General features: G+C 42.5%; 1 protein-coding gene across 14 annotated transcripts in view; it reads right to left on the bottom strand.

Moving 5' to 3' along the window:
- The window catches only part of IQSEC1 (IQ motif and Sec7 domain ArfGEF 1), a 297552-nt gene that overhangs the window by 45138 nt on the left and 228010 nt on the right, over positions 1-24404 (bottom strand). For 12 of the 14 annotated variants that reach the window (XM_033071510.1, XM_033071497.1, XM_033071499.1 and 9 more), the window contains one exon: positions 264-543. In XM_033071510.1, the coding sequence (XP_032927401.1) occupies positions 264-543 (280 nt within the window). Of the gene's footprint in view, positions 1-263; positions 544-16068; positions 16166-24404 lie in introns of those variants that run through there. The other 2 variants (XM_033071505.1, XM_033071509.2) reach the window with 2 other exon arrangements.

The following is a 24404-nucleotide window of genomic DNA, read 5'->3' as shown; positions in this document are numbered from 1 at the left end:
AGCATCCAGGTTTCAAAATGACTAATTTTCTTAGAAAAACATTTTGCATGATTCTAGTACACTCCTGGAGCATAAAATCTCAGTTCCAAGAACTGTTTTTACTTTTAACAGTATTAACCTATCTTTTACACTTTTCACCAGGAGGTAGGACAGGTGTGTGGGACAAAGAATAAGAGTTTTAAGTCCCAATTGAAGCAATGCTAGAAAAGACTTCTCCCAGTTCCCAGCCACAAATGAGGCAGCAGAGCTCAAATCTCAAATACCTGCTTATCCTGTAGGTCTGAAGAGAGTTCATAGCTCTCGGAAAGTGATCGGGACCGTTTGATGGCTTCTTCCTCGGCCTGTTTGCGCAGGATGGAGGTGGAGTGCTGCAGCTTGGGCCGGCGGGCTCGCTGCTGACCCGGTCCGATGGAGTACAGCCCGTAGGGGTGCTCGTAGTGCTCGGGGCTCAGTGTGGAGCTGTGCGTTATAGGGCCCTGCGGGTAGCCAGAGGGACTATCCAGAGACGTGCCGGTCTCGCTGCTGGGAGCCTCCCCCTCAACACTGCACAGCAAAACAGAGACAGAAAAAGCCTCAGGTGAGTCCGGCACACCAAAATCCTCAACAGCAAACAGCACCGGTTTCCTTTAGTTTCGTTTCGTGTAAGCATCTAGCCAGTTCTGTTTTTCGCGTGCAAGTGTTACAGGTAATGTGGCTTTCATGTCAAACACCACAGTTTTTACTGCAGTTTCTGCTGTAGTTTTTGCTAGTCTCAATCTGTAATGCCCGTGACATCTTTAGAGCATGAGTCAAACAGAAGAATAGAGATTTCAAGCATTATTTAATTTTATACACTAATTACTAATAACATCCTGAGTAAGTCCCTCAGCAACTACTCTGTAAAATGAATGAGAACTTCTAATTTCTTACAAGACTACTCATTTCCAAGCTTTTCTATTCAAAATGACAGATGCTTATTTATGTGTTTCTTTGCTTTGACAAATTAAAGCAATATTTTCTTACCCTTATATTGCGAATTGACATAAAAGGATGACTTTCATGGAGATTGGGATTTAATGGATCTTGAGAGCTACGATGTTTCTAGAAACTAAAGTTGGGAAAAAGTACTTGCAGGAGAAATCTAATTTCTTTCCCTGCTAGGGAAAGACTGCTCCCATGGGATACTTTTGGCAGGTTTTGAGCAAAGCATCCCGAGGGACGGTGTTTCTAGCTAATGAAAGTAACATGTTTTCAGGTGAAGAAAGCTCAAAAGCACCTATCGGGCAAAGAAACAACTTTGCTTTCACATGAATGCTGTTATTGCTAAGAAAGAAAGGAAAGGGAAAATACCTTTTGTACTAAAAGGGTTGCACACAATAGGAAACATTTTAAAACTGAGACCTAGGTGTATTCTGAAGTACTGATGACTAATAGCAATTTGTACTTGAGTTGTATTTGCAGGAGGGCACTCTCACATTGCAATATATGCACTTTCACTCTTCCATCCTTTCATGTTCCACAGTACTATTTACTGTCTCATCCTGTGTACACTAGAGCATTGGCAGAAAAACAAAATTTTCCCTTTTTTTTTTTTAATCCTTCAAAAGACTCAGTAAACACTTCACACATGCAGAATACAAGCATTTGCAGCACTTCCCCTACCTTTTGTTTTAGGAAAGGTACATCCAAACTCCAAAGAAGTAAAATTCCACATTCCCACCAAGCCCTGTATTTTTTTCCTTCATTCACATGTATTTAAAAACCAAAGCCCTCCTGTTGTCTCTCAGCTGTCCTTTCAAAAAGTATAGAGCAATTTCTGAAATAATGTTCTCCACCGACTGAAGAGCTGAGGGTTAACCCCGGCCAAACTCTCCCAGCTTGAACAGTTCGTACTTTTTAAAGAGAAGGAGAATAAAAGCCCCTTAGATTTCTTAAAATGCTTCTATAAACATGTAAAACTGAAAGCAAGTCCTCTCTTTTTGCCCATCAAAATATTACTCCAACCAAAAGGTATTTTCAAACATACTTAACCCAAGCTGGAAATATTTGCAGTGTGCACACATTGCTTTTTCCAAAAAGGAAGCTGACAGGAAAGTAATCCCTTTTCCTCCGTGATACAGCTGGCTTTCAACTTAAAAATGATAAACTATCCAGAGTTCTGACGGTGACATTGAAACTGTGCAACCACCCGCTAAAAACAAACAGATCATTCTCTCTGAAACATCCATTGGTATGATACTGAGCCGCTTCACGTTCTCTCTTCAAACACTGAAATTCCTCTGTTCTGCCAGCTGTGAGGCAGTGCTATTTTGGACATCATATCCTAGCTGCAAATTTATTTGCAAGTACTTTCCATACAAGCATCATAAATGTGTTTTTAACAGAAAGGCTGGAATTATCTTCTTAGGTTCTGTTGACAGTTTCTGCCTTCCTCACTCTTACATGGTGAAGTATTTAGTAACCCTTCCATGCTGATTTTAACCTCCTGTTGACATTTTAGTAACACTGCCTTTGATGGATCCCTTAACCTTTTCCTCAATAAAAAGGGTACTGCCCTAGTCAGAAGAAGTTGGAAGGATATCTGCCCAGAGTTCTGACTAAAGTTAAGGATTTCTTCTTAATTTTTAGTCTGCCTTTTGTACTTTTTCCAAATATAAATGTGATGCTTGACTGACTGTAATGCTTGATCTCATTTTGCTCATGGGCCTATTCCCTGCCACCTGACCTTTGAAGCATGGAAGTAATTACCTTTCACAACAGGCACAACAGCAGCCCTTCCAAGCAAACACAGGTGCACAGGCTTTCAGGCTTTCCCCCATTCAGCTCTTCCCAGCCTCCCAGGAGCAATGATGCTCCATATGAATTATTTCATTAAAATGAAACTTCACTGCCAAAGAAAAGCAGCTTGCTTTCTACTTCTTCTACTTTACATATGTGTGGAGAAGAAAAATATGTCAACAAATATGACTTGTGTGAACCTGTAAGGGTGACAAGTTGAATTGCTTCACCAAGGGGAGCAGCACAGAACTGGCAGAAGTGCTCACTGAGCCAACTTCCATCATCTCTCAGCAGCCTTGGGTAACTAGAGGTTATCAAATACAAAACACCCATCTTCAAGAAGCAGGGGAAGGAGAGTTTGGGGAACTCCAGATGTGGCAGCCTGACCTCAGTGCTAGGCAGGTCTTGGAGCATGTCACCCTGAGTGTCAACACAGGACAAGCTGGAAATCAGGCCTGGCCAGCCTGGGCTGGGGAAAGGCAGGTCCTGCCTGACCGACCGGCTCTCCTGCTGTGACTCCAGCAAAGCCTTTGGCACTGCTTCTCTCAGCCTTCTGGAAAAACTGGCTGCTGTGCACAGGTGTTCTGTTCCCTGGGGGGAACGGTTTAAAATCCGTGTGGATGTGGCACCTGGGGACATGAGGCAGGGATGGCCTTGGCAGTGCTGGGGGAATGGCTGGACTCAGTGCCTGAGAGAGCTTCTGCAACCCAACCATTCTGTAACTCCTACACAGACTCAGAGCATGAGCCAGTCACTGCAGGGTTATGAGGGTGGTTTTTATCTGTGTACTTATTAGAACTGCCAGCACACAAAAATGTCAAGGATTCTGTTCCAGGCTTGCAGCACGAACCAGGAGAAGTCTCCCTGGGACTGATGGAGTAGCTGAGACGCCTCTCCAGCACTACTTTACTTCCAAACCCTGCACACACGGCCTGTCTCTGATCGGGGAGAAATGAAGTATATTAAGCACACTACAAAAATGGACAATGTAATATGGTTAATTATTATTACTTAGGATTTTATTATATATACATATATATTATTAAATAAATGGTAATTAAGTCCCAATTGGAATTAGAAACAGTTTCTTAATAAAGGTCTCCAATTTGAGGCATCTGCTACCTACCAGACATGTCCAGTACAATTACTGATAATTACATAGTTTTAAAAAAAGAAAGTCTAGTGGATTAATTTGGTTCATCTCCCTGCAATGTGCAACTGCATATTACTAGTGAGCCCAGCAATCTGTTGAATATTCTAATTGTGCAGTATTAAGAGAATGCAAAAGAGCTGAAATTAACTCAGAAGTCCAACTGTTTTATTACACTCCTGTTTCAGCAGAAAATAGACATTCATTATCTGCCAAGCCAGAAAAAATGAAAGGTTGCTTGCAAGTATTTCATAAAGAAGCAGAGAATGGAACAACTAAAGAATGAAAATTAAGTATTTAAAAATAATTAGTATTACTAATATGACTTTGCATGAACAAAAATTTAAAATAGAGCCATTGAAAAACTTTATACAACTAAATTAATTTTTGAAACAGTGGCCAGCACTGACTAAACCAGCATTTTATCAGAAACTGAAAATTCCTTCCTGCATAAACCTCAGCTTGTAATACATTAAAAAAATCCAGGCTGATAAAAAGGGGAGGATCTGCTGTTGCTAGGAAAAGGTCCTGATATAACAATAACATCACATGCAATAAATGATTCAGTGCTCCTCTCACCCCAGAAAACCCCCAGTTTACAAGCAGTCAAATGTCCCTGTGCATTTTTAGAACTAAAACATGAAGATAATGGGAACATATGCTCACAGAAATCACCCAAATGTTTAAACCAGTTTGCTGCAGATTTAGTTTGAAACAAAGAAATGAAACATGTTTCTAAATAATGCAAATGCCAATCCCAAACTGCATGCAACATTCTAAAATAGAACCAAGAAGACCTTCTCAGCAGAACAGAGCAAATGTTTGAGAAGCTGTTTTAGCAATGAGCATTCTCTGACATCAGTATTATTTTCATCACTCTTGTGGAATGGACTTTCAACAGTGTAATATATAAAGTCATGAAATTGAAAACAGGCTGTAACAACTGGATAATAGACGCATGAGAACCAATCAGCATTATATTAATCCTGTTAAAAAATTGTTTTGGACACAGAGAGAAGTATGACTATAATAAGTTTGTGCTGCTACATCTTTGAAGATTTTTCCACAGCATTTCAGATCCTTAGAAGCATGAACACAAATTCAAGGATACACAGAATAAATTTCTTTTCTTCTACATTGTGGAAAGGTAGCGTGAGTGTTAAAATACAGCAACAAAAATATGTCCAACTTAAAATTCCAGTCAGCACAAGGTGATAAAGCCACTCAGTTTGACCATGACAATCCAAGGGCTCTGTTCTTTGGAAGGCAGGGAGGTTTTAAAGCAGGGCTGTGACAGTGCAGCAGTAATACTCCAGGTAGTCAGCACAGCCTAAATGCAAATTGAGCTTAATGAAGAATCGATACTTTATTTGTCTCAACAGTGAAACATTTGCATAGTGGTTCTTCCTCAAATTCCTTACCCACATACATCCTTCTCTCGCTTGCTTTTCCCTGGATCCATATGATTTATTTCCCTCTTCAGGAAAAATGCATGTAAAGCTGGTTCTCTTTAAGTCACATCTACTCACAGAACAATTCAGCAAACTTATCTTCCTCCTTGGTTCCAAAAACTTTTCTGTCCATAAACACCAACATATCTACAGCTGAAGTATCCAGATACCTTCTTGGGACTCTGCCTTATGACTTATGAGATGGATTTAAATGCAAACCACAGAGTGAAGCTTTTTGCATTAAAATCTCATTTCATAAACATAATTTCCAGTAAAACTTATGCCTCACTCAAAAATAAATATTCTGTATAAACAGGTCCAAATGCCCAGGGAGGAAGAAGACATCTGTTTTACACCAACCATCTCCTTTTAAAATGCGGAGGTTAAAACCAGTCAAACTGCGATCTGGGCTCCTAAATATAGATTTCTACTTGAAATAGATCCAGATTCTCTACCTAGCCCAAAGAATGCAGACCAGAAGTCGCCTGTGGAACTAAGTGAGTAACAGAGAGAAGCAGGATGGCAGCTGCTGCAGCAGCTGATATGGCCAGACACTCCCAACATGATGGCTGAAACAAACCACTCAAATAGCAAAAATGTTTAGGCCAAATGTGGGCATTCCACATAGGAACAAACCTCTCCAAAAGTTAATTTCTTGCACATAACTTTGCCTTTACAAGTGCAAGGAAGCCCTGATTTGAATGTGTAATTTTAAGTGATAGTTGCACCAGAACTCTGCTCTCCAGAGCTGTGCCTCCCAACACAGCCTCATCTTACATGAGCACTATAGTACAGGGTACACTCCACTGCTTCAAAGCTGCCTTGTGCTTCAGTACCTGTGGTGCTCTCTGCCATAAACGAGAAGGTGCATTTAATTAAAGGTCTCATGTGTGCATTGTATTATCTCAAATTACCTCACAAAACATTCTCCATTAACTTCTCAAAATGCAGAACTGGCCATATGTACTTCACACAAGCCACGGTTCAGCATTTTGCTCCACCCCTCAATACAATATTCCCACTGGAGTGAGAACATTTGAGCAGAAGTTTATTATTAGTACAGTCTGAACTAGAACCTAGTCCTTATTGCCATGTCTGGTTTGTGCTGTCTAGTAAACAGAAGTCAATTATATTAAGAACTTAAACAAATCTCTGAATTCAACAAGCACAATAACATTAACAAACCAGTCTACCTTCAAATATATCCTGCCAAGAGTTCAAAGCCATTATGATGGACAACAGCCTTCACAGGCAGTGACAAAGGCTTTGATCCGGGAAAGAAATATTGACCAATGTGTTTTACTTCCAATGCATTCTCAATTCAGCTGTTTCTGTTCAAAACAAATGAAACCTTTGAATGCACATCAAAGTAATGTCCTAGGTAATTCATCTGACTGAAGTTAAATATCATTGCAAGAAAAACACAGACACAATTTGGATGTGTCTCAGAAGCAAACCCTAACAAAGTAGTCACTCATTCTGTAATATTCTGGGTGAGAGTGCCAATAACAGCAGCCTGAGTCAAAGAGTCCGAGAGCCACTGAGGAAGGGCAGAACTCCACAGGCAGTCAGGTGCCCCTGAGTGCCCTGCAAACCTGCAGCTGCTCCCTGCTCCAAGTCCTGATTCTGAAATAACATGATAACCCCAGTGCCCATCCCTGGGACACTGCCAAGCTATAATTCTCACTAAGTAACCCCATAAAAGGCATTAACAAAAACGCTCTTTGGAAAAAGGGCATTTTGACCCATACTCAGATGTCAGCAGCAGCAGCAGAGAGCAGGGAGTGAAAGATGAGAGGTTATTTTCTCCCCATTGAAGAAGAATGCAGGATTGAATTCACTGTCTCTTCTGATATAGTGATGGACAGCAGTGAGACACAAATAGAGCAAAATAACAACCCACCCGTTTTAGACAATAACATTTACAACAGGGTTAAAAACTAAGACTATCCCTTTGGGAAGAGCTTACTTGAGATTTGACTTGACTTGAGAGCTTACTTCAGTTTCCAAGGAGCACAAGGAAGGTTAACCAGCTTTCAGATCACCTTTGTCAAACATACTGGCCATCAGACATAGAAACGTACAGAAGGATCCCAACTACCAACCCTCCCCAGGACCATCCAATGCCTCCTGAACCCTCCTGCTAAAGGCAAAGCTGTATTTTATTGGCATTATTTAGCAAAAGTAACAAGGGCACTGGCAGCACCAACGGAACCTGGGTACAGCTTACAAACGTTCACTTCTATCTTGGGTAAAGTCAGCCAGCATCACTCGCTGCCAGTCTGTGTTAATCATCACCCAGCATATGTTTATTCAGCAACAACGCTTTCAAAAACTGATATTATTAAAAGATGACTATGGGGTGATAATTTGAGGCCTGTAGCTCAAACCAGCCCAAGTTTTAGGATTTTTGAAGTCTTTTTATGGCCAGTTCTTCTTTTTGATGTGTAAGCATAAAACACATTAACATCAGCAAATGTCCTGTACGCTTCAAAAACGTGCTTTGTTTCTTACATGGACTAAAGCTAACAATTTTAATGAAACTGTGGTGTCTGTGGGGTGGATCACTTAACAAAATCTGTGAAGGTCTGCCTCCCACTGCAGACTTTGCCCTGACCCTGCTATGTAAACTTTTACACAACATGATAAGCTTGAAAAATTTGCAGAATTTCTCAATGCAGCTGTAGTAGAATTTGACCTTAACTATTTACAATTTATTTAGATACAACATTCAGCAGTAGAAAGCCTCTTAATTTAGCAAACCCATATTATATATGACATGTACTGAAGATAGCAAGATATTAGCACACATTCTACTGTCTATATTACACGCCCTTTGGACACCGCTAAATTGAAAAAGGAAGATTTAGTGTATGCAGCTGAAAAACCCTGATTTGCACATACAGCTGAAGCAGCATTTGATACAATGCAAGAATTCTTAGTGTCCTGGGCCAGCCATCCTTCTCTTTCACCTCTTCAGCTGTTGTGTCAAGCCTGTCCCAGGTAGGGGTGAGAGAATGGCATTGCTGCTGAGAAATCGGCTTGCTGGCAATCATGTTCTGTCAGAAATGAACACTGATTTCCTCTTCCCAGACAGGTCTTGGGGGAAAATACTCTTCTTTCCCCTCTTATATTCCATATATGTTAGAAACATGAACTACTTGGAAGATGCTTAACAAAATCCTGTTTAATGAGTCAATGTTCCAGGCCCAGAAATTTCATACCTAGAACAAAACTATCTCATCTTAGATCAGCTATACCTGATAAAGCCTGTCATTTGACTAATTTTAAGGTTTTGTTCCTGCTCTGTTTGAAATTAGAAGTTTTAAGTATGACGCAGTACAGACAGCTAGGAACAACTTTTGAGCAGACCAGTCTTTTCCAGTATGTCTGTCAGGGAATTTAAGAATCACCATAAACAAAGAGCATGCAGAGGGTCCATGCAGCAGAAATGATAACAAACCATCTTTCTGTACTGGACACTGCATTGAATAAAGTCGAAGAACACTAACAATTGTGTTCATTTAGACAATATTTTAACTTCTGTAGCAAAGGAATGTTGTACAAAAGGACCTATTTAGAACAATCAAAAAATTTCATTTCAATTACTTATAATATATTGTTATTGTCTAATGAGTGCACTCTCAAACAATGTCACTGATGAATATGAGCTACTTTGCTGTCTCTCTAGGATTTAAGAAATAGTTGGCCAAACTAATCTTCTTTTAAAATTAGAAAGGGACTGTTTAACTTCCAGTGGTTGGTTGACTTCCCTCTGTAGTTACAGATAAAATTCTCAAAATTACAGAGTAACTTACTTTCAAAAGTCAATCCAAAAGGAGGATGGGTTGTTACAAGTCTGATCAGAGAAACCTCTCACCGATCTAACTGAATCTGGAAGTATATATAATATAAAGTCATTTTAATCACTGCACAAACCCTCCACTTTGACTGCCAACTTTGCTGTGCCAAGTGAAAAAAAAAGCCCAAAAAGAGAATGAAACCCTACCAGTTTTCTCTATGGGAAAACAATGTAATTTCGAAATGTTTAAGTGCAAATGGGCATGGGAAACTCTCAGCAGGTAGGAAAGAAAAGGATGAGAGCACGGCACTTGTTCCTGCTCCCAGTGAAGCTCAGGGTGCTGTTACCCAGCCAGTGGGAGCAGGAACTAGCCTTGAGCACTCTGCACACACCAGGACAGAGATGGTGTAACTCACTGGAACATGAGCACTGCTCACCTCTCTGTAATCACAGGCATCCTCATAAAAGAGAGATTTTATCCTCTGCTGCACACCCAAGGTTTATATCAGAGCGTACAGAACACAGTGTTTAAGGAAACCAAAGAATAGGAGATTTTTTGTTGGAAGTATGGGCCTTGGTGGAAAAGACACTGTTGTAGATGATGCTTTGATTCAAGGCAATGTGCTCAAACACAGAAGGTGTTTGCAGACATACTCAAAGACACTACACATAAATCTTCACTCTTGTAGAAACGAGACCTCAAAAGATTGCTCATAACCTCTAAATCAGCTAAAAAGCTGACAGATGCTTTTTCTCATTCACCAATTTCCTTCCTTTTACATTTCCTCCCCATTATGCTGAGTCTATACATTTTACAGCTCTTTCTCTGGCAGAGAGGAATTAAGTGTCGGCTTTCAATAGAACTTCTGACTCACCTCACTGTTGACAATAAAAGAATAACACAAGTAGCAATTCCTGCCTTGGAAATCTTTTACTGCACACACAGAGAAGAGTCCCAGCTTCTGGGCTGTGCAGGGCATGTTGCAGCTTCCTTTGGGTGCAGCACAGCTGCCCAGCACTGCTGGCTCCCAGAACCACCCACACTCTGCACTGCCTTTTGCTTAGAGTTGGACTTGAGTATGCCTGTGGGTCCCTCCCAGCTCAGGAATATTCTGTGACAGTGTCTGTGATGGGATGCAGCTTGGCTTAGCTGGGGCTGCACATGAGGCTGCTCAAATGCCCCAGAACGTGAGTCTGAAACACACAGCTTGGGTAACTCTCAGTCATCTATGGGCTCTTCATCACAGCAAAGTTCACATTCACACATCTTTCCACAATGGAAAAGTATCTTTTAGGAAAGGGGTAGAAACCCAGTTCCTGAAAACAAGGGTCACCTTTTGTGAAATGAAAATGTGATATCGTGCAAAGACAGATTTTGAAAATCTCAACCAAAGACAGAGAGAAATGGTCTTGTGTAACATGCTGCACTGCGGTAGGAAAACCTGGAATACTTTTCTTCTAGGCTAACCTAATCAAAAACACCTTAATCACTTTTTAATAACAAAAAAGGAAACCAAATTTGCATCACATTGCCATCATTTGGGACAAGTTCCATTAACTCCAAGTAATCCTCTGTTCTCTCCCACTTCACAAGGCATTAATGACTAGTATTAACAGGTAATGACTAGTATTAACAGGAAACTATGAGTTGTAAAGGCCCATTCTTTCAAATCTAAGAGAATTAAAATCAGCTCCTTCTTGAAACCAGCTTCTACTAAACTAAATGCTTGACATCACTGGTATCTTCCAAACAAGACTCACAGAGTAAAATACAGGCAAAGTTAATATAAACAAAAATAATGAAGTTCCTTTCATGAATCCAAGGACAGCTGAGATTATCCAACATTTAACACCTTGCAATAGGGTGACTTTGAAGCATGAGAATCACCCCAGACACCTCTAGAATGAAAATTCAACACCCAGTTCACAGCACATTACAATAATGAAGAAGCACATAGAAAAATAATTTTATTCCTGATCGAGAACATAGAGTGATGTTAGATTGAGAGAAAATCTATTCTTAGGCTGCAACATGACCAGAAGGTCAGGGATTTCTGAAGGCCTGTTCTCTGTACTCAGATCCCTGGGAACTGCAGCTGGATCAGGAACATTGCTGTCTCTCTCCTTTGAAGGATGACTTCCTGAGCACAATCCCCAAACAAGGAGGGAAACCCTGTCTCTGGTACTATCTTAAAAGGCAGAACAGCTTCCAACTAAATCATCCATTCCTCCCTATGGATGCACCCTTGAAATTCTGTGCAGACACTGACATGGCCTGTTGACCAGCCTGACCATGACAACTGAAGGATCTCTCCTACAACCATTCCTACTCCAGGCTACTAAAAAGCATCACTGCACTCCAGTTAAATCCAGTTTAGGGTCCAGCTGCCACTGCCATTTCCAACTCTCCATGTGATGTGAGATGGAGCTGGGTCCATTCTGCCATAAAGGTGGGGAGTGAAAACTGAATTTAAACAAGCTGTGAATGCTCCTGCAGTGCAGAGTCAGGACTAGTTGCAAACATTCCCTGCAACAGAAAACGCATCAGCTTTACATCCTTGTTGCCTTTGCCCTGTGTAAGGATGACTGGAAAGGTCACAGACAAAAGGATTTGGTCTTCTTTTTCTGTGTTCGTGACACATCCATCCTTGTTAATCTGGTGAGTTTTAGGGGTGACTGAAATTTTTTGGACTAAGTAATGAGAGCACCCTCCAAATTAGCTTAGAATTCTTTTTCTATGGCCATGCCCTGCACGTAGCCACTGATGTGAATGGAAGCCAGATCATAGCTGTGGCACTTTGTTTGTGCTTGCACAGCAGAAGGCAACTGGGAATTGTGTCCTTTGTTTATAATCACAAGTTTAACTGGGATGACACTGAACTACTGAAAGAATCTGATTAACAGATATAATACATCAATTTCCTGTAGTAAAGGCTATCAAAGCCATCATTCTAATTTTCTGCTTCTCTCACAGGGACTAAATGGTTTGATATTTTTTATCATACCAAAGCTTGTATTTTTAATTTTATTTTTATTAAAGACATCCCTACAATTATTTCATGAGAACGATTCTAGTCTCTTGTCTATTGTAAGGAAGCAAAAGGATTTATTTAGCTAAATTTGCATTCCCCTTTAACGTAATACTGGGGCTTTGTGCTACAGTGGATTAAAGCAGCATCTGTTCTTCTCTGGAAACCTGGAGTCAAAACCACAGCAGTGCAGTGAAGTTGCCATCTCTGTCTGTACCCTAAATGGAACCTAAATAAAATTCAAATGGATTCCCAGAAGATATGAGAAGGGCTTTGTAAGTAAAATTTTTTTATTAATAAGTCTTGCTAAAAAAGTCTGTGATCAGTTTTGCATAACAGAGATGCATGAATTAAACAAAACCTGTACTTACATAATTTTTGACATAAAATGGCAATATACAAGATACTAAAAGTGAGCTTTTAGCCCCAAACACAGGGCTGATTCTGCTCTTGTGACTACACAGCCTTCCAAGGCAACAGAAATAAAGCAGCAAGCTCATGAATATGAATTTGGCTTGTGGCCCATACTCTGTTTAAATACAAACGACATCTAAACAAAGTATGTTTCACAAAACCAATGCACCAACACACTTTCCCCCCCTAACTCATGAGCCACCTCCTCATAATTCCAGTTGCTCTGTGGATCAGACAGTGTCTGGGTTAGGGGCACATCCTCAGAAATTTAACGTAACAAACACAGTAATCAGGCCTCCCCCTTGGTTACAGTTTCTGAGGTCTCCTGCAGTTCTGTTACTAAATAAACATAAAAAGAAATAATTTATTGACAGCTGCTGTGATTACAATATGCCTGACTCTGAAATTAATGATAAAATTACCATCGGGTCTAACAGAGGAAGAACCATGTAAATGCTGAAGGAGCAAAAAATTTGCATCCTGAAAGATCTTTATGAATGATGGTAAGTCCTTGCAATGAAAAGATAAAACAGCCCAGACTCAGGCTGTGGTGCTTCACAATTTATTTTTGAATTCAATATTCAAAAATACAGTACCTTAAGCCCTCCTTTGCACCTCTTAGAATCCTGCAGGAACTGGAAGCCTCATGGTTCACTCAGAAAGTAACTCCTCGCTTCCAGCACTTGTGTCCCAAGGTTTTGCTGGGGTTTGAACACCACTGGTGTTAAACACCAAGGAACACAGCTGAAGTATGTGAGCAGGTGTTTAACACCTACAGGTAACCTTCATGAGTGCTGGCATCCACCACCAGAGCACTGATACCTCTAGGCCAGCTTTGATTATTCATCTCCTCACTGGTGTTCAGTGCAGGCACAGTTTACAGGCATCGTTAGACAATCACCCAAGTGTGCTAATCAGCTGCACCATGATGAGATTTGCCTCTTCACAGAGTTGGAGCCTTGAATGAACATCTTTATACTCCAGGGAAAACATCATCAGGTAAAGGTAAACTGTTGTTTCACAGGAGCTGTTCCACCCAAAGTCCTTGCACTACTCTTGAGGCCCTCCAAGGCATAAAACAATCCCGGCCTTCAAGCTATGGAAAAATATTCTCCTCATGAAGACCCAGGGTTGGGAGAAAACACTTTCTACAGCCATATGAACAGATTCTCTTAAAAGACTTTGCATTTTGCAAACATGAAATTATTACAGGGTGGGAAAACCCATGTAAGGCCATGAAATCCTAAGAAATCACCTCCCATTTCTCCAGAGGAACACCCAGCATGCAATCCCTGCATCCAGTCCCTGCAACCTTCCAATACAAGACTCTAACAGGAACAACAAATCAGAGTTACTGTTCAACTTGGTATTTGCACTTTCAGGAGAAAAACGGAATCCTTGGGTTTCCTTGCCTGAAAACTGCAAATTATTCCATGAAACTAAACTGCAGTTGTTTATTAACTACACCAGGATTCCCAGAGGGCTTTTAAAGGGGCAAAGACACTGAATGCTGTTGATACACGGAGCACTATGGTTTTCACTGGCTAGCACCAGATCTTGGATTACAGAATCTTGGATGAGAATTAATTACTTCAGATTAGTAGAAATAGGAAAAATAAAGGATGACAGATGACCTCACATGGGAAACTTGAACATTGACCTTCTATTTAACCAGGAGAAAAAAAGCCCAGCTGACTACTTTGTACCAGTACTCTCAATATCTTCCAGGAACTAAAACAGGATATCTCAACAGCAAAACCAAATCTGATACAAAAGTAGAAGTAAAATGGAAAACAGGTCAATTTATTCAGCATGGCCATAGTTCTCCCAAAGCACTCAAGAGAGGTAATGAATTCTGTGATTATATGAAGGATATCTGCCACAAGAATAGACACAGTTAAATACAACCACCCAAACTAAGTACTCAGCAATTCCTCTTTTAGTACATCAGGCAGAATAATCAAGTTTAACTGAAAGGAAGTGCAGAGCAATGGACAAATGGAGGAAAAAAGTCTGAAACAATGATGAATAACAAAATGTTACTGTGTAATAGGCAAATCTGTCACTAAAGTAACTGTTATGAATTATGGTTTTAGCAAGCCATGCAATGGTAACATCACTTATGCAAGCATTCCCAACTCCACACAGGAAACTTAGATTATTCTATTCCTTAAGGGTAAAAAATGGGCTGAAGGATCAGTAAATATATGACTAAACTGTACTATGAAACACTTTTCTTTATCAAAAAATATTCCGCTTTCTTTTCTAGAAAAGCAACTGTTGCATTCATACACAGTTACACAGAATCCAGTCACTTCCTCCTTTTATATTTTTCCACACATGCCCACACCCAATTTAAGATGTTTTCTATCTTTAGCTAAGTTGAATATTCCTTTAACAGTCGAACAGCTCAGCATTTGGCTGAATTACTTGGTGGAATAAACGATGCATCGGAGATAAATTCATTTTGCAAGTGCACTGCAAGTGCAGGAGAACTTTTTTAGTTTATCATAAATCCACACAGAGCATCACATCAGAAAAAAACTCATTTGTGCATGGGGTTTTCAGGCAGCTCATGAACAGAGTTCTGTGTTGCTGTACTTTTGACACGCATTATTTTGGTAGTTAGTAGATCGTTACAGTAAGGACTGTATGTCTCAACATGACAAATCCCACTCTCTGTTTCTTCTCTGTCAAAAGCAGTCACAGAATTTCTCTGTCCGTTATTTAAGTATCTGTACTTTAAAGGTCTTTGAACTACACTTTTAAAATTATTATTATTTTATCTTATTTTCTGGCTGAGGGCACGAGCGGCAAATGTTGATTTACCTCTCGGAGTGTGACACACCTTCCCATGTAGCCAGGACAAGACCCCCAGGTCTCGGGCCCGCCCCGGACACGGGGAACAGCCTGTACCAGAGCTCTGCAGTAAACTCACACTGCTTTGACACAAATCATGTGATTCCTTGCTCTCTCCCGAAAAGCAGTGTGTACACATGGGTGTCTGGAGCGGCACACGCCAGGTCAGCTCACAGCCTGCTGCCACAGCTCCCGATTTATGGCTCTGCCTGTCACCCACAGCCAGCGCAGCGAGGCCACTTGGGACGCTGCGCTTAAACCACGGAGATCATTTAACCCTTGGCTCCTGCAGGGCAGACAGAACCTCCGCCTGTCTTCGGCCCGCGCCGGGACACGGGCAACAAGCTCCCGATCCGGGACATCCCGGGGACAGCGGGGATGACCCCAGGGACAACCCCCAGGGACCGCGGGGGCGATCCCGGGAATAATGCCCAGAGACAAACCCCAGGGACAACAGGGTGCCCCCACTGCCAGCAGTACCGCCCCATCCCATCCTCCCGCACCGCCCCACAGCAAGCCCGGGTAGCGGCGGCGTTGGCGGCGCGGAGCCCTTTGTGCGGCGGCGGCGGCGCGGGGGCCACCCCCGCACCCCTCGGCAGCGCTCACCAGCTCTCCAGCTCCAGCTCCAGCAGCGACTGGGTCCGCTCCGAGCTGCAGTGCAGGCACCACATGGCCGGGCCGTAGTGTCGGGTGGAGAGCTCCGCGCCACCATAGCCGCCCCTCGGGCCGCCCCGCCCCGCCCCGCGCCCGCTCCCCTCAGCCGGCGGCGACGGGGCAGGGAAGCGGGCAGAGCGCACGCGTGGAGAGCGGGATTCCCGGGAAAAGCGCGGCTGCGAGGGCTCCCTTCACGCCAGCAGCCCTCACACCCCGCACCGTGGCCGTAGCCTGGCCCGAGAGGTCCCCGGTCCCCCGACAACAAAACAGCAACACCCTCCCCACAGCTTCACACCCTGTAATACACAACAAAGGTCCGCTGGCCGATCTCTGTAGTTTGGGGAAACTAGTCAGGAACTGAAAATGTCGCTCAGGCGAGCCGGGTGCAAGGAGGAGCACGGCGCAAAGCTGTGTATACGACATATCTCGTGTTTACACATCCCAAGAGGGCTGATCACGTCTTTCAGAGTGCTGAAAGGAATCGAGGCAACTTTAGTTAAATCCCCCTTAAGCACAGATGGAACGTGCGTTTTCCATAGTTCCCTAAGGAAGCTTAGGCATAGATTCCAACAAGCCTGGGTTTAACTAGCTTTCAGTGAAACTCAAACACGTTAAGGAAGGACACACCTACATCGGCTGTTTTCATAGGAATGTAACTGCAAGACTCTATCCAGAGACTATTTAGGCGGCAATGCCTGCTTTCAACATGTAGTGGTTATCCAGACAGCCTCTTCCCCGCAGGTCTGGGATCCACAACAACCCCACGTTCTTCTGGTCCTGATTCAGTGCCTCCTGCGTCAAGCTTCGTCTCTACTTGTAAACAGAGACAAATCCAAAGCAGACACAAGCAGTTCCCAAAAGTCAACTTCTCCTTTGGAAACCAGTTTCCATTTAGGAACCAAGTGCAGACAGTTTCAGTGTGGACTGTGAAGGAGACATACTGGAAAGGGTGGCTGGAAAGCTCTGACCTCAAAAGCAGGCACAGAATTTTCTGAAGAATGTACTTTTCTGAAGCCACTACAAACACACTCTTCCTTCTACAGATACGACCACGCTAGACCAGCAAACAACCAAGCAATATGAATACATCCCATTCCAAACACTGTGTGGATAATTGTTACAGATGGCTTTCCCCCCATCAATGTCAAGCATCCAGAATTCTCAATTTAGTTTCGACCATTCTGGTACAAAGTTTTTGTTAGATCACTTCTTGCTTGAATATGTCATTAAAATTTAAAGTAGAGATTAAATGCCCAAATCGTCTACACGTTTAAGATCTCACATGTATTCCAACGGGGGGAATTAAACACAGAAAAACAAATTCTTGCTGCACTATGCAGACAACATTGCGGTTTCTGAGTCAAGGCAGACTGTTCCAGCTATTTTTAGAGGGATTTTTAGTGAATGTTTCAACATTTTAATTCAACAATAATCAATAGTTACATTCAATTTTCCCTCAGGTAACAGTAACTGTAATCCACACCGCACAATCCACCCTGTATCAGGTGGTGATTTAGCAGAGATCTCTTAAGTCTGTGACTTTTTAGGACAATTTTTGGTGGCATGCAGCTAAATTACTTTGCCATCCTGATGGCAGAGGTGATGAACACACAGAGCTGAAGTTTCAGGGCCCAGAAGACAGTGGCAGTAGAGGCTCTTCTGCCAATACAGAGCCAACCATGGGCTTCTATAACATTTATTGATCTGCACTTTGCATAGGAAGCTTTGGCAGGACCAGCAGGATGTATATTTTCTGTTATCCTCCTGCTGCTATTTTGACACCTAACTAGCATTAGAGTTGCCGCTAAGATATTGTATAAATATGTAGACCAGTGTAAGGAGGTCAAAAAGTAACTTTTCATGTCCTACTGTCCTTATTCCTAGCAATTTGTTGGAGCACAGCTAACAGCACAACACGAAGTGATCTTTGCTCCATTAGATCAACTTGACTGAAGTAAAAATGAAGGAATTGGGAAATCTCTCTGAAGAGGAAGTAAACAAAGATTTTAAAGCATGGTTTTACACTCTGCAGACCAGCCCAGAAGTTTGAGGGAAATAATTGTGAAGTGAGTAGGGTGGCTGACCACAGGAAGAGGTTATTGTGACAAGCAGCTCACTCACTGCAGCTGCTGCTTCATTCACTTTTGACCACTGCCGTTTCCAGCCAGGTGCCCAACAAACAGCACTTTCAAACTACAGTAATATCTCAGCAGTAAAAGACTCCCTCAGACCATTCAACTCTCCCTGCTAAAGCTAACCTTGTTTTCTTTCTAATACAGAAATATAATTAAACCTTAGATTAAACGCAACACTGAAATTTTGTTTTATCCAGCAATTTACAGAAATCTCTGCTATTTAATGTGCTAATGGCTAAAACAAAGTTTATAAACCACCAGAGTGCAACAAACTCAATTTGTAATTATGAGCACACAGCAATTTGTACAATGTATCATCTAAATCTACAGTAATTATGATCCTGCTTAAAGGGTAATTTCCAACTTATTCACATTTAATACAATATTATTTCCAAGATCTGAAAAGGCTGAAAATTAAGCATTTATCTTGCATTTTGCTTGAATAAAAGCAAAGGGTTACACAGGCAAAAAAAAACCCAAAAAAACCAACCAAACAAAAAAAAACCCCAGAAGAAACTACTAGGGAGTAATTTTGTTCCCGCAGAGTATAAATACAGCCATGCAGCATTGTACAGTAAATTGCATCTACAGGTCAAAATACCTATTATTCCTCTCACAGTGGGATTTGGGAGGATATTAATGAAAAAAAATATGCTAACCCATGTGGATCCTCCACTTCCTGCCTCCCATGGTGAATTCTGTTTCTTGTGCTCTCCCTCCACCCATGCTTACATGTACACCTAATATAAGCCAAGTATTCAGTAAAAAAGATTAGGATAGATCAGCTTCAAGGATGTACAGCACAATCCTCTTTCACATTATTCTCTTTCAGTGCACTGCGAGATTTATCATTAACAGTAATTGATCCTCTAACCATACAAAGTATCATAATGTTCCCACATGACCTGGAATTTCATGGAAATTCTTAGGTATGCCAGGGAATTCTTCAAAAGCTAACATGCTCCTGTACTCATCGCAGTTTTGTGTCCCCCCAAAGTGGATTTATCTTCTCTCATACACATTTCTGCATTTTCCATGGCTCTGTATACTAGATTATTTCATTTTTAATGCCAAAACACAAAAATCAGCATAAAAACAATAACTACAACTTCAGCTCATTTTAAAAACTGAACTTATAAAACCTATAAACAAACACATCTGGGAAAAGGCTTTATGCTGTCAGTTGCTACAGAGTAGGGAAAACAATGGTCTTTTTTGCTCTCCAAAGAATAAATCCAACGTCTATTTAAGGCAAGGGGTTTGGAGACCCAAAGTTGTACTTTTCATCCATCTATCTCAAAGCCCCTCATCTTCACAAAACCTAAACAAGATTATTGCTGTGTGAATGATGGGAATATAGAAGCATAAAGATTATAAACCCTAGCAGAGGAAAATTAGAGTCACTTCTCTCAGTTGCCTTGCAGGTCTATCTACATGTTCTACTGCTTTATCCCCTCCCACAAAACAAGATGCTGTGCTCTACAGAGGGAGAGGAGAGATCAGTGTGTGTTGTTGGCCCTCAAAAGGAACCTTGCCAAAGAAAGGCTCTCCAGCAGTGTCTCTCCATACACTGGCTAGAAGATTTGGGTAAGAGCAGCAATTTTGGAACAAAAAATGGAATTCCACATGATAACAAGGTTTCAAAATGCTAAAATACACTGATTTACCAAGGCTGGAGCATGCAAACCAGGCAACCCTGCAAACCAAAACAAGTTACGAAGCACATATACAAAATCTCAGTGCTGAGAAAAACAATGCCTAAAGAGGCTTAGACTGCAGTCAAACCATTATACCAGAGCCAGGATTCCTGACTGAAAATTCCCTGCTGTCACTAGTCTGACCTGGTTTTGTCCCTCAGAGTTGGAAGTTGATCCCTCAAGCCCTCACTTGTGCTAGAAACTATTGTGAACTGTATTAGTCGTGCACTAGAACACTGCCTGACTGTTTACATCCACGGCAACTACACTGAGGAAAGTAACATCAGGCAGAGCTGTTTTGAACGTGATTTAGGTTTGCCCCTCACACAGCTCTGAAATGCTGCTCACACTGCTTCTGAGCTGATGTGTTCATCCTCTGGCCCTGCCTCTGCTCCCCGTACTGCAGCTCACAGCAAGGCACAGTTCTGGTTTTCCACAAAATTAATCAGTTACAGATAACTACATTTCATTGTAACACTATCAAGATATTTAAAATTTCTCTTAACAGATTCACAGGCACACGGAACGTTTTTTTTGGTACAAATACCAAGTACTTCCCTTTGAAAAGAATTTAACAGATGCCTTTCTGCAGCTGTCACTGTTGCTGCCACTCACCCTAGCAGTGAAACGATACCTGAGGAGCAGAAGCTGCAAGAAAGGTCAGTCAGCACTGAGAGATGTTTCTTCAAGAGGAAACATTTCCTTTTCATAAATCCATGGACAAACAGATGCTGGATGTTTGGAAATCCCCCAAAAGCAGTACAGAGGCTAACCAGGAGCCAGAGAAAACGCTTAGAGAGAAGTTCATATGAAAGCCAAGAAAGCCACTCTCTTCACCAGAAATCACAGATGGAGTGAAAGGGAAATCTCTAATCTGAATTTGTAGGGTAATAAAGACAGGACTCTGTACCAGGAATTCAAGGTGACGGCAATCATTACTCTTCTGATGCCATTATATGTATAAAACTCCTTTGTCCTTTCCGAGTGAAATATGTACAAGGGTGGCTCCTTTATTCTCCTCACAGGGAGTGGCACCTTCTCTGTGGAATCCAGAGTTGCCACAGTCCAGGACACACCTACACATTTGCAGCACCACGTCACTGGGTTCCTGTGACTGTGTTTGGTGCCACTGCTGAGTGAGGGTGGTGGACACCGAGCCCCTGGGGGTCAGGATGGAGAAACTCAGGATGGATGGAACATATGCTGATGCTCTAAACCAGCAGACCTCATAGAGGGAAAGATGAAACCATGGGCTCCCCCTTTCAGACTGTTACTTAGCAATAATAAAAGTAATTGTTACTGAATAAAATACCTTGCAATGAATTTGGACAGAAAACACACATTGAGATGGTACAAATAATGCAGATAGCTAATACACATTGGGTTAATGGTCTTGAAAACCCTGTATAAACCACCTGAACCCTAATCATGCTTAAAAAATATTCCATACCAGAAGGTTCTTCAGAGCTTCCTCTTTTTATCCTGCTTTCATTTCCTGGCAGTAATAATGTATTTTCTACAAAATGCATTTCTTTGGGATTAATGACAGCTGAGATTAACAATGTTTAGTTATGCTTCATGTCATCAACATCTCAAAAGCTCTCCATCCCCAAGAAAAGCACAATTATGTTTACTTGATGTTTAATATTTTGGGGTTTTTTTCCCCCTTATTTGAACAATTAATACATTTACTGAGATGAGTGAGCTTCAGTGTGCATACTAAAATCAAGCAGAAAGACACGACTCATTCTAACTTTTTTTTTACTAATATTTTCCACTTCTAAAAATACAGAACTGTGTGTTTTTATGAACACATATGTGAAAAGAATTACAAACCCCACAGACTGTGGCTCAAAGCTTGGGAACATGACTACAGTAAATTCACGAATACAAGCCGCACTGAGTATAAGCCGCATCTCTGGGTGTTGGCAAATATTTTGTTTTTTGTCCATAAATAAGCCGCACCCGAGTATAAGCCGCTCTGTCGTTCGCAGCGAGGACCCGCGTGCAACAAAGTTGCCAAATACTAACAGAACGGCTGCAGGGCAGGGTTTACTGGCTCGGCTCGGGCTGTGCAGGCTCGGCCCGCTAGGGGCTGCTGATGGGGCCAGGTAGCCCAGCCCGGCGCTGCCACTCGGCGGGGCCACTGTAGGCCAGCCGCCGCTGCCACTGGGCTCGGTCACCACGGCCCGGCGCTGCCCTGTGGTGGCAGGCAGGGACGGAGCCCCCCCCGCTCCCGCGGCGGCGGCGGCGGGCGGGGACGGAGCTTCCCCGCCGTCCCCCCGAGCCGCGGCAATGGCGGCCCGGGTCCCCCCCCTCCTCCCCAGGCTGCGGCAGGGGCGGCTCGGGTTCCCCACCGCCTCCCAGAGCCGCGGCAGGGGCGACCCGGGTCCCCCCTCTCCTCCCCAGGCCGCGGCAATGGCGGCGCGGGGCCCCCCCGTCTCTTCCCCGGGCTGCGGCAGAGGACGGAAGGAAAGACCTCTCCCTCCTCTCTCCCCACCCCCCGTGCTGCCTGCAGGCAGCCAGGCTCCACCCGCGGTGCAACAGAGTAGCGATTTGTAACAATCGCAAAATGCCGACTTTGCCGCTGCTCGGGTCGCCACTCTGGCAGGCACTTCTGAGGTTGTAAATGTCAGAAAATTATTCACATATTAGCCGCTCCTGATTATTAGCCGCATTTCCGGTTTAGGAGTAAAAACTTAGTCAAATTGGTGCGGCTTGTATTCGTGAAATTACTGTACTATTCAGCATAAAAGTAGATACTAGAATGTTGCTGCTTTAGATTCTGGACAGAATTGTCTCTCCAGCAGCATTTGTGACATCTGGCTTGGGATAATGTGCTGCTCCCAGAGATCACGTGTGCAGTGAGTGCCATGCAGAAGGACGTATTTTCCATGAGTGCCTTTCTGCAAGCACCATTTGAAACCAAGGAATTTTTCTATTTGAAGTTCACACTGTGTTACAGTTGTTTGATAGCAACCACCAGGTTTAAATTGTCAGTAAAATGAAAAGCATCACTGCAATTCCCATTTATAAATAATAATTTAAAAAACCCCACAAAATCCAATTTTAAGGTAAAGAAATCACTTTTTCACTAACTGCATATTTAAACATATGGGTAAGAAGAATGTTATAAAGGACGTCTTATTGTTTACCTAATAAAGTTAGATTTAAAGGCCTTTAATGAAAATATTTTCATGGTTTCTGTATTAGTGCATGACTGTGCAATGCAACTACTTTTAAATCAAGAAAAATATTTATCTGTACTCCCATTTTGTCAAATCTATCAATACTGAGATGCACTGTAGTACTCAGATAGAAAACTTGACTAAAATGTAGGAATATTTTACATTGCACCTCCTTCAGTTGATCCTGCAGGTGACTGTGCCACCACCAGTGTCCCTTTGCACACAGTGCAACAGAGGACTTCTGCTGAAGCCATCTGTAGAGTGCAAAGGGTGGTCACCATGGAAATCCAAACCAACAAAGCCACATTCCCCAGCAGTGATCATGCAGCAAAATGAGTTCTGGGCTAAGGTTACCATCTACAAACATAGAACAGGCAGCAGCTGTGTGTGTGTGACACCACTGTGCTAACAGAGCTCAGCCTCCACTCATTGACTTTGGTCCATGGACCACACTCAAGAACTACAAAAACTCAATCCTAGCTGAAAGTAACAACAAATGTTGAACTCTTTAATGGTAATCCTTATAGGGAACAGAAACTAGACTGGTGCAAACAAAAACCAGGAGTGGAAGCAAGAACAATACACCTCGGAGAAACACTCCACATCAACGTGTGGTGGAATGAAGAGCATAAAAAAAGGAGTATTTTTGTTCCTGTTTCCTGACTGGAGCCTGGAGGGCAGCAGAGCAAGTTCCAGTGCCCTTTCTATGGAACTCTATGAGTGCTGAACTCTCAGAAAAAAGGCTGGGCAGCTCAGACTGCTTTCACAGGAAGATAGGACACCTCTGACCATCTTGCCCAAGCTCTGGGCACAGCAGGGCTGAGACAGAGCACCAGTGTGTGCTCACTGGGCTGAGACAGGGCACTAATGTTTGCCCACTGTCCCACTGACTGCTCCAGCCAGCTCCCAATCCCAATCATAACCTGAAAATACTCCAACTGTCCATACCTCTAAACTTGGAAAAAGAGGTGAGATATAAAAGGGTAGGATAACATTGCCTTATCTTTCCATCCACTGTTAAACCAGAGGGAAGAAGTGATCAGAAAGTACAAAATCTAAATGGCACTGCTGCATTTTACATGCAATGCGTCAGGGACTGAAAGGCAAGACGCTTATTACTACAGAGTGATCAATCCAAGCTAAGGAGACTGGGATTTGCTGTTTGGCACCAGTCTTGCTGAGTGTGCCAGTCCAGAGCACAGAGATGCATATGTGACACCTTCACATGGTCTTCTCTATCACTCTGACCTACACAGTGTGGTAAGGGG

Source organism: Catharus ustulatus, chromosome 13 (genome assembly GCF_009819885.2).
Source record: "Catharus ustulatus isolate bCatUst1 chromosome 13, bCatUst1.pri.v2, whole genome shotgun sequence".
Lineage (NCBI taxonomy): Eukaryota > Metazoa > Chordata > Aves > Passeriformes > Turdidae > Catharus > Catharus ustulatus.
The sequence above is the reverse complement of the archived record's forward strand: the minus strand, read 5'-3'. Positions and strand labels throughout refer to the sequence as shown.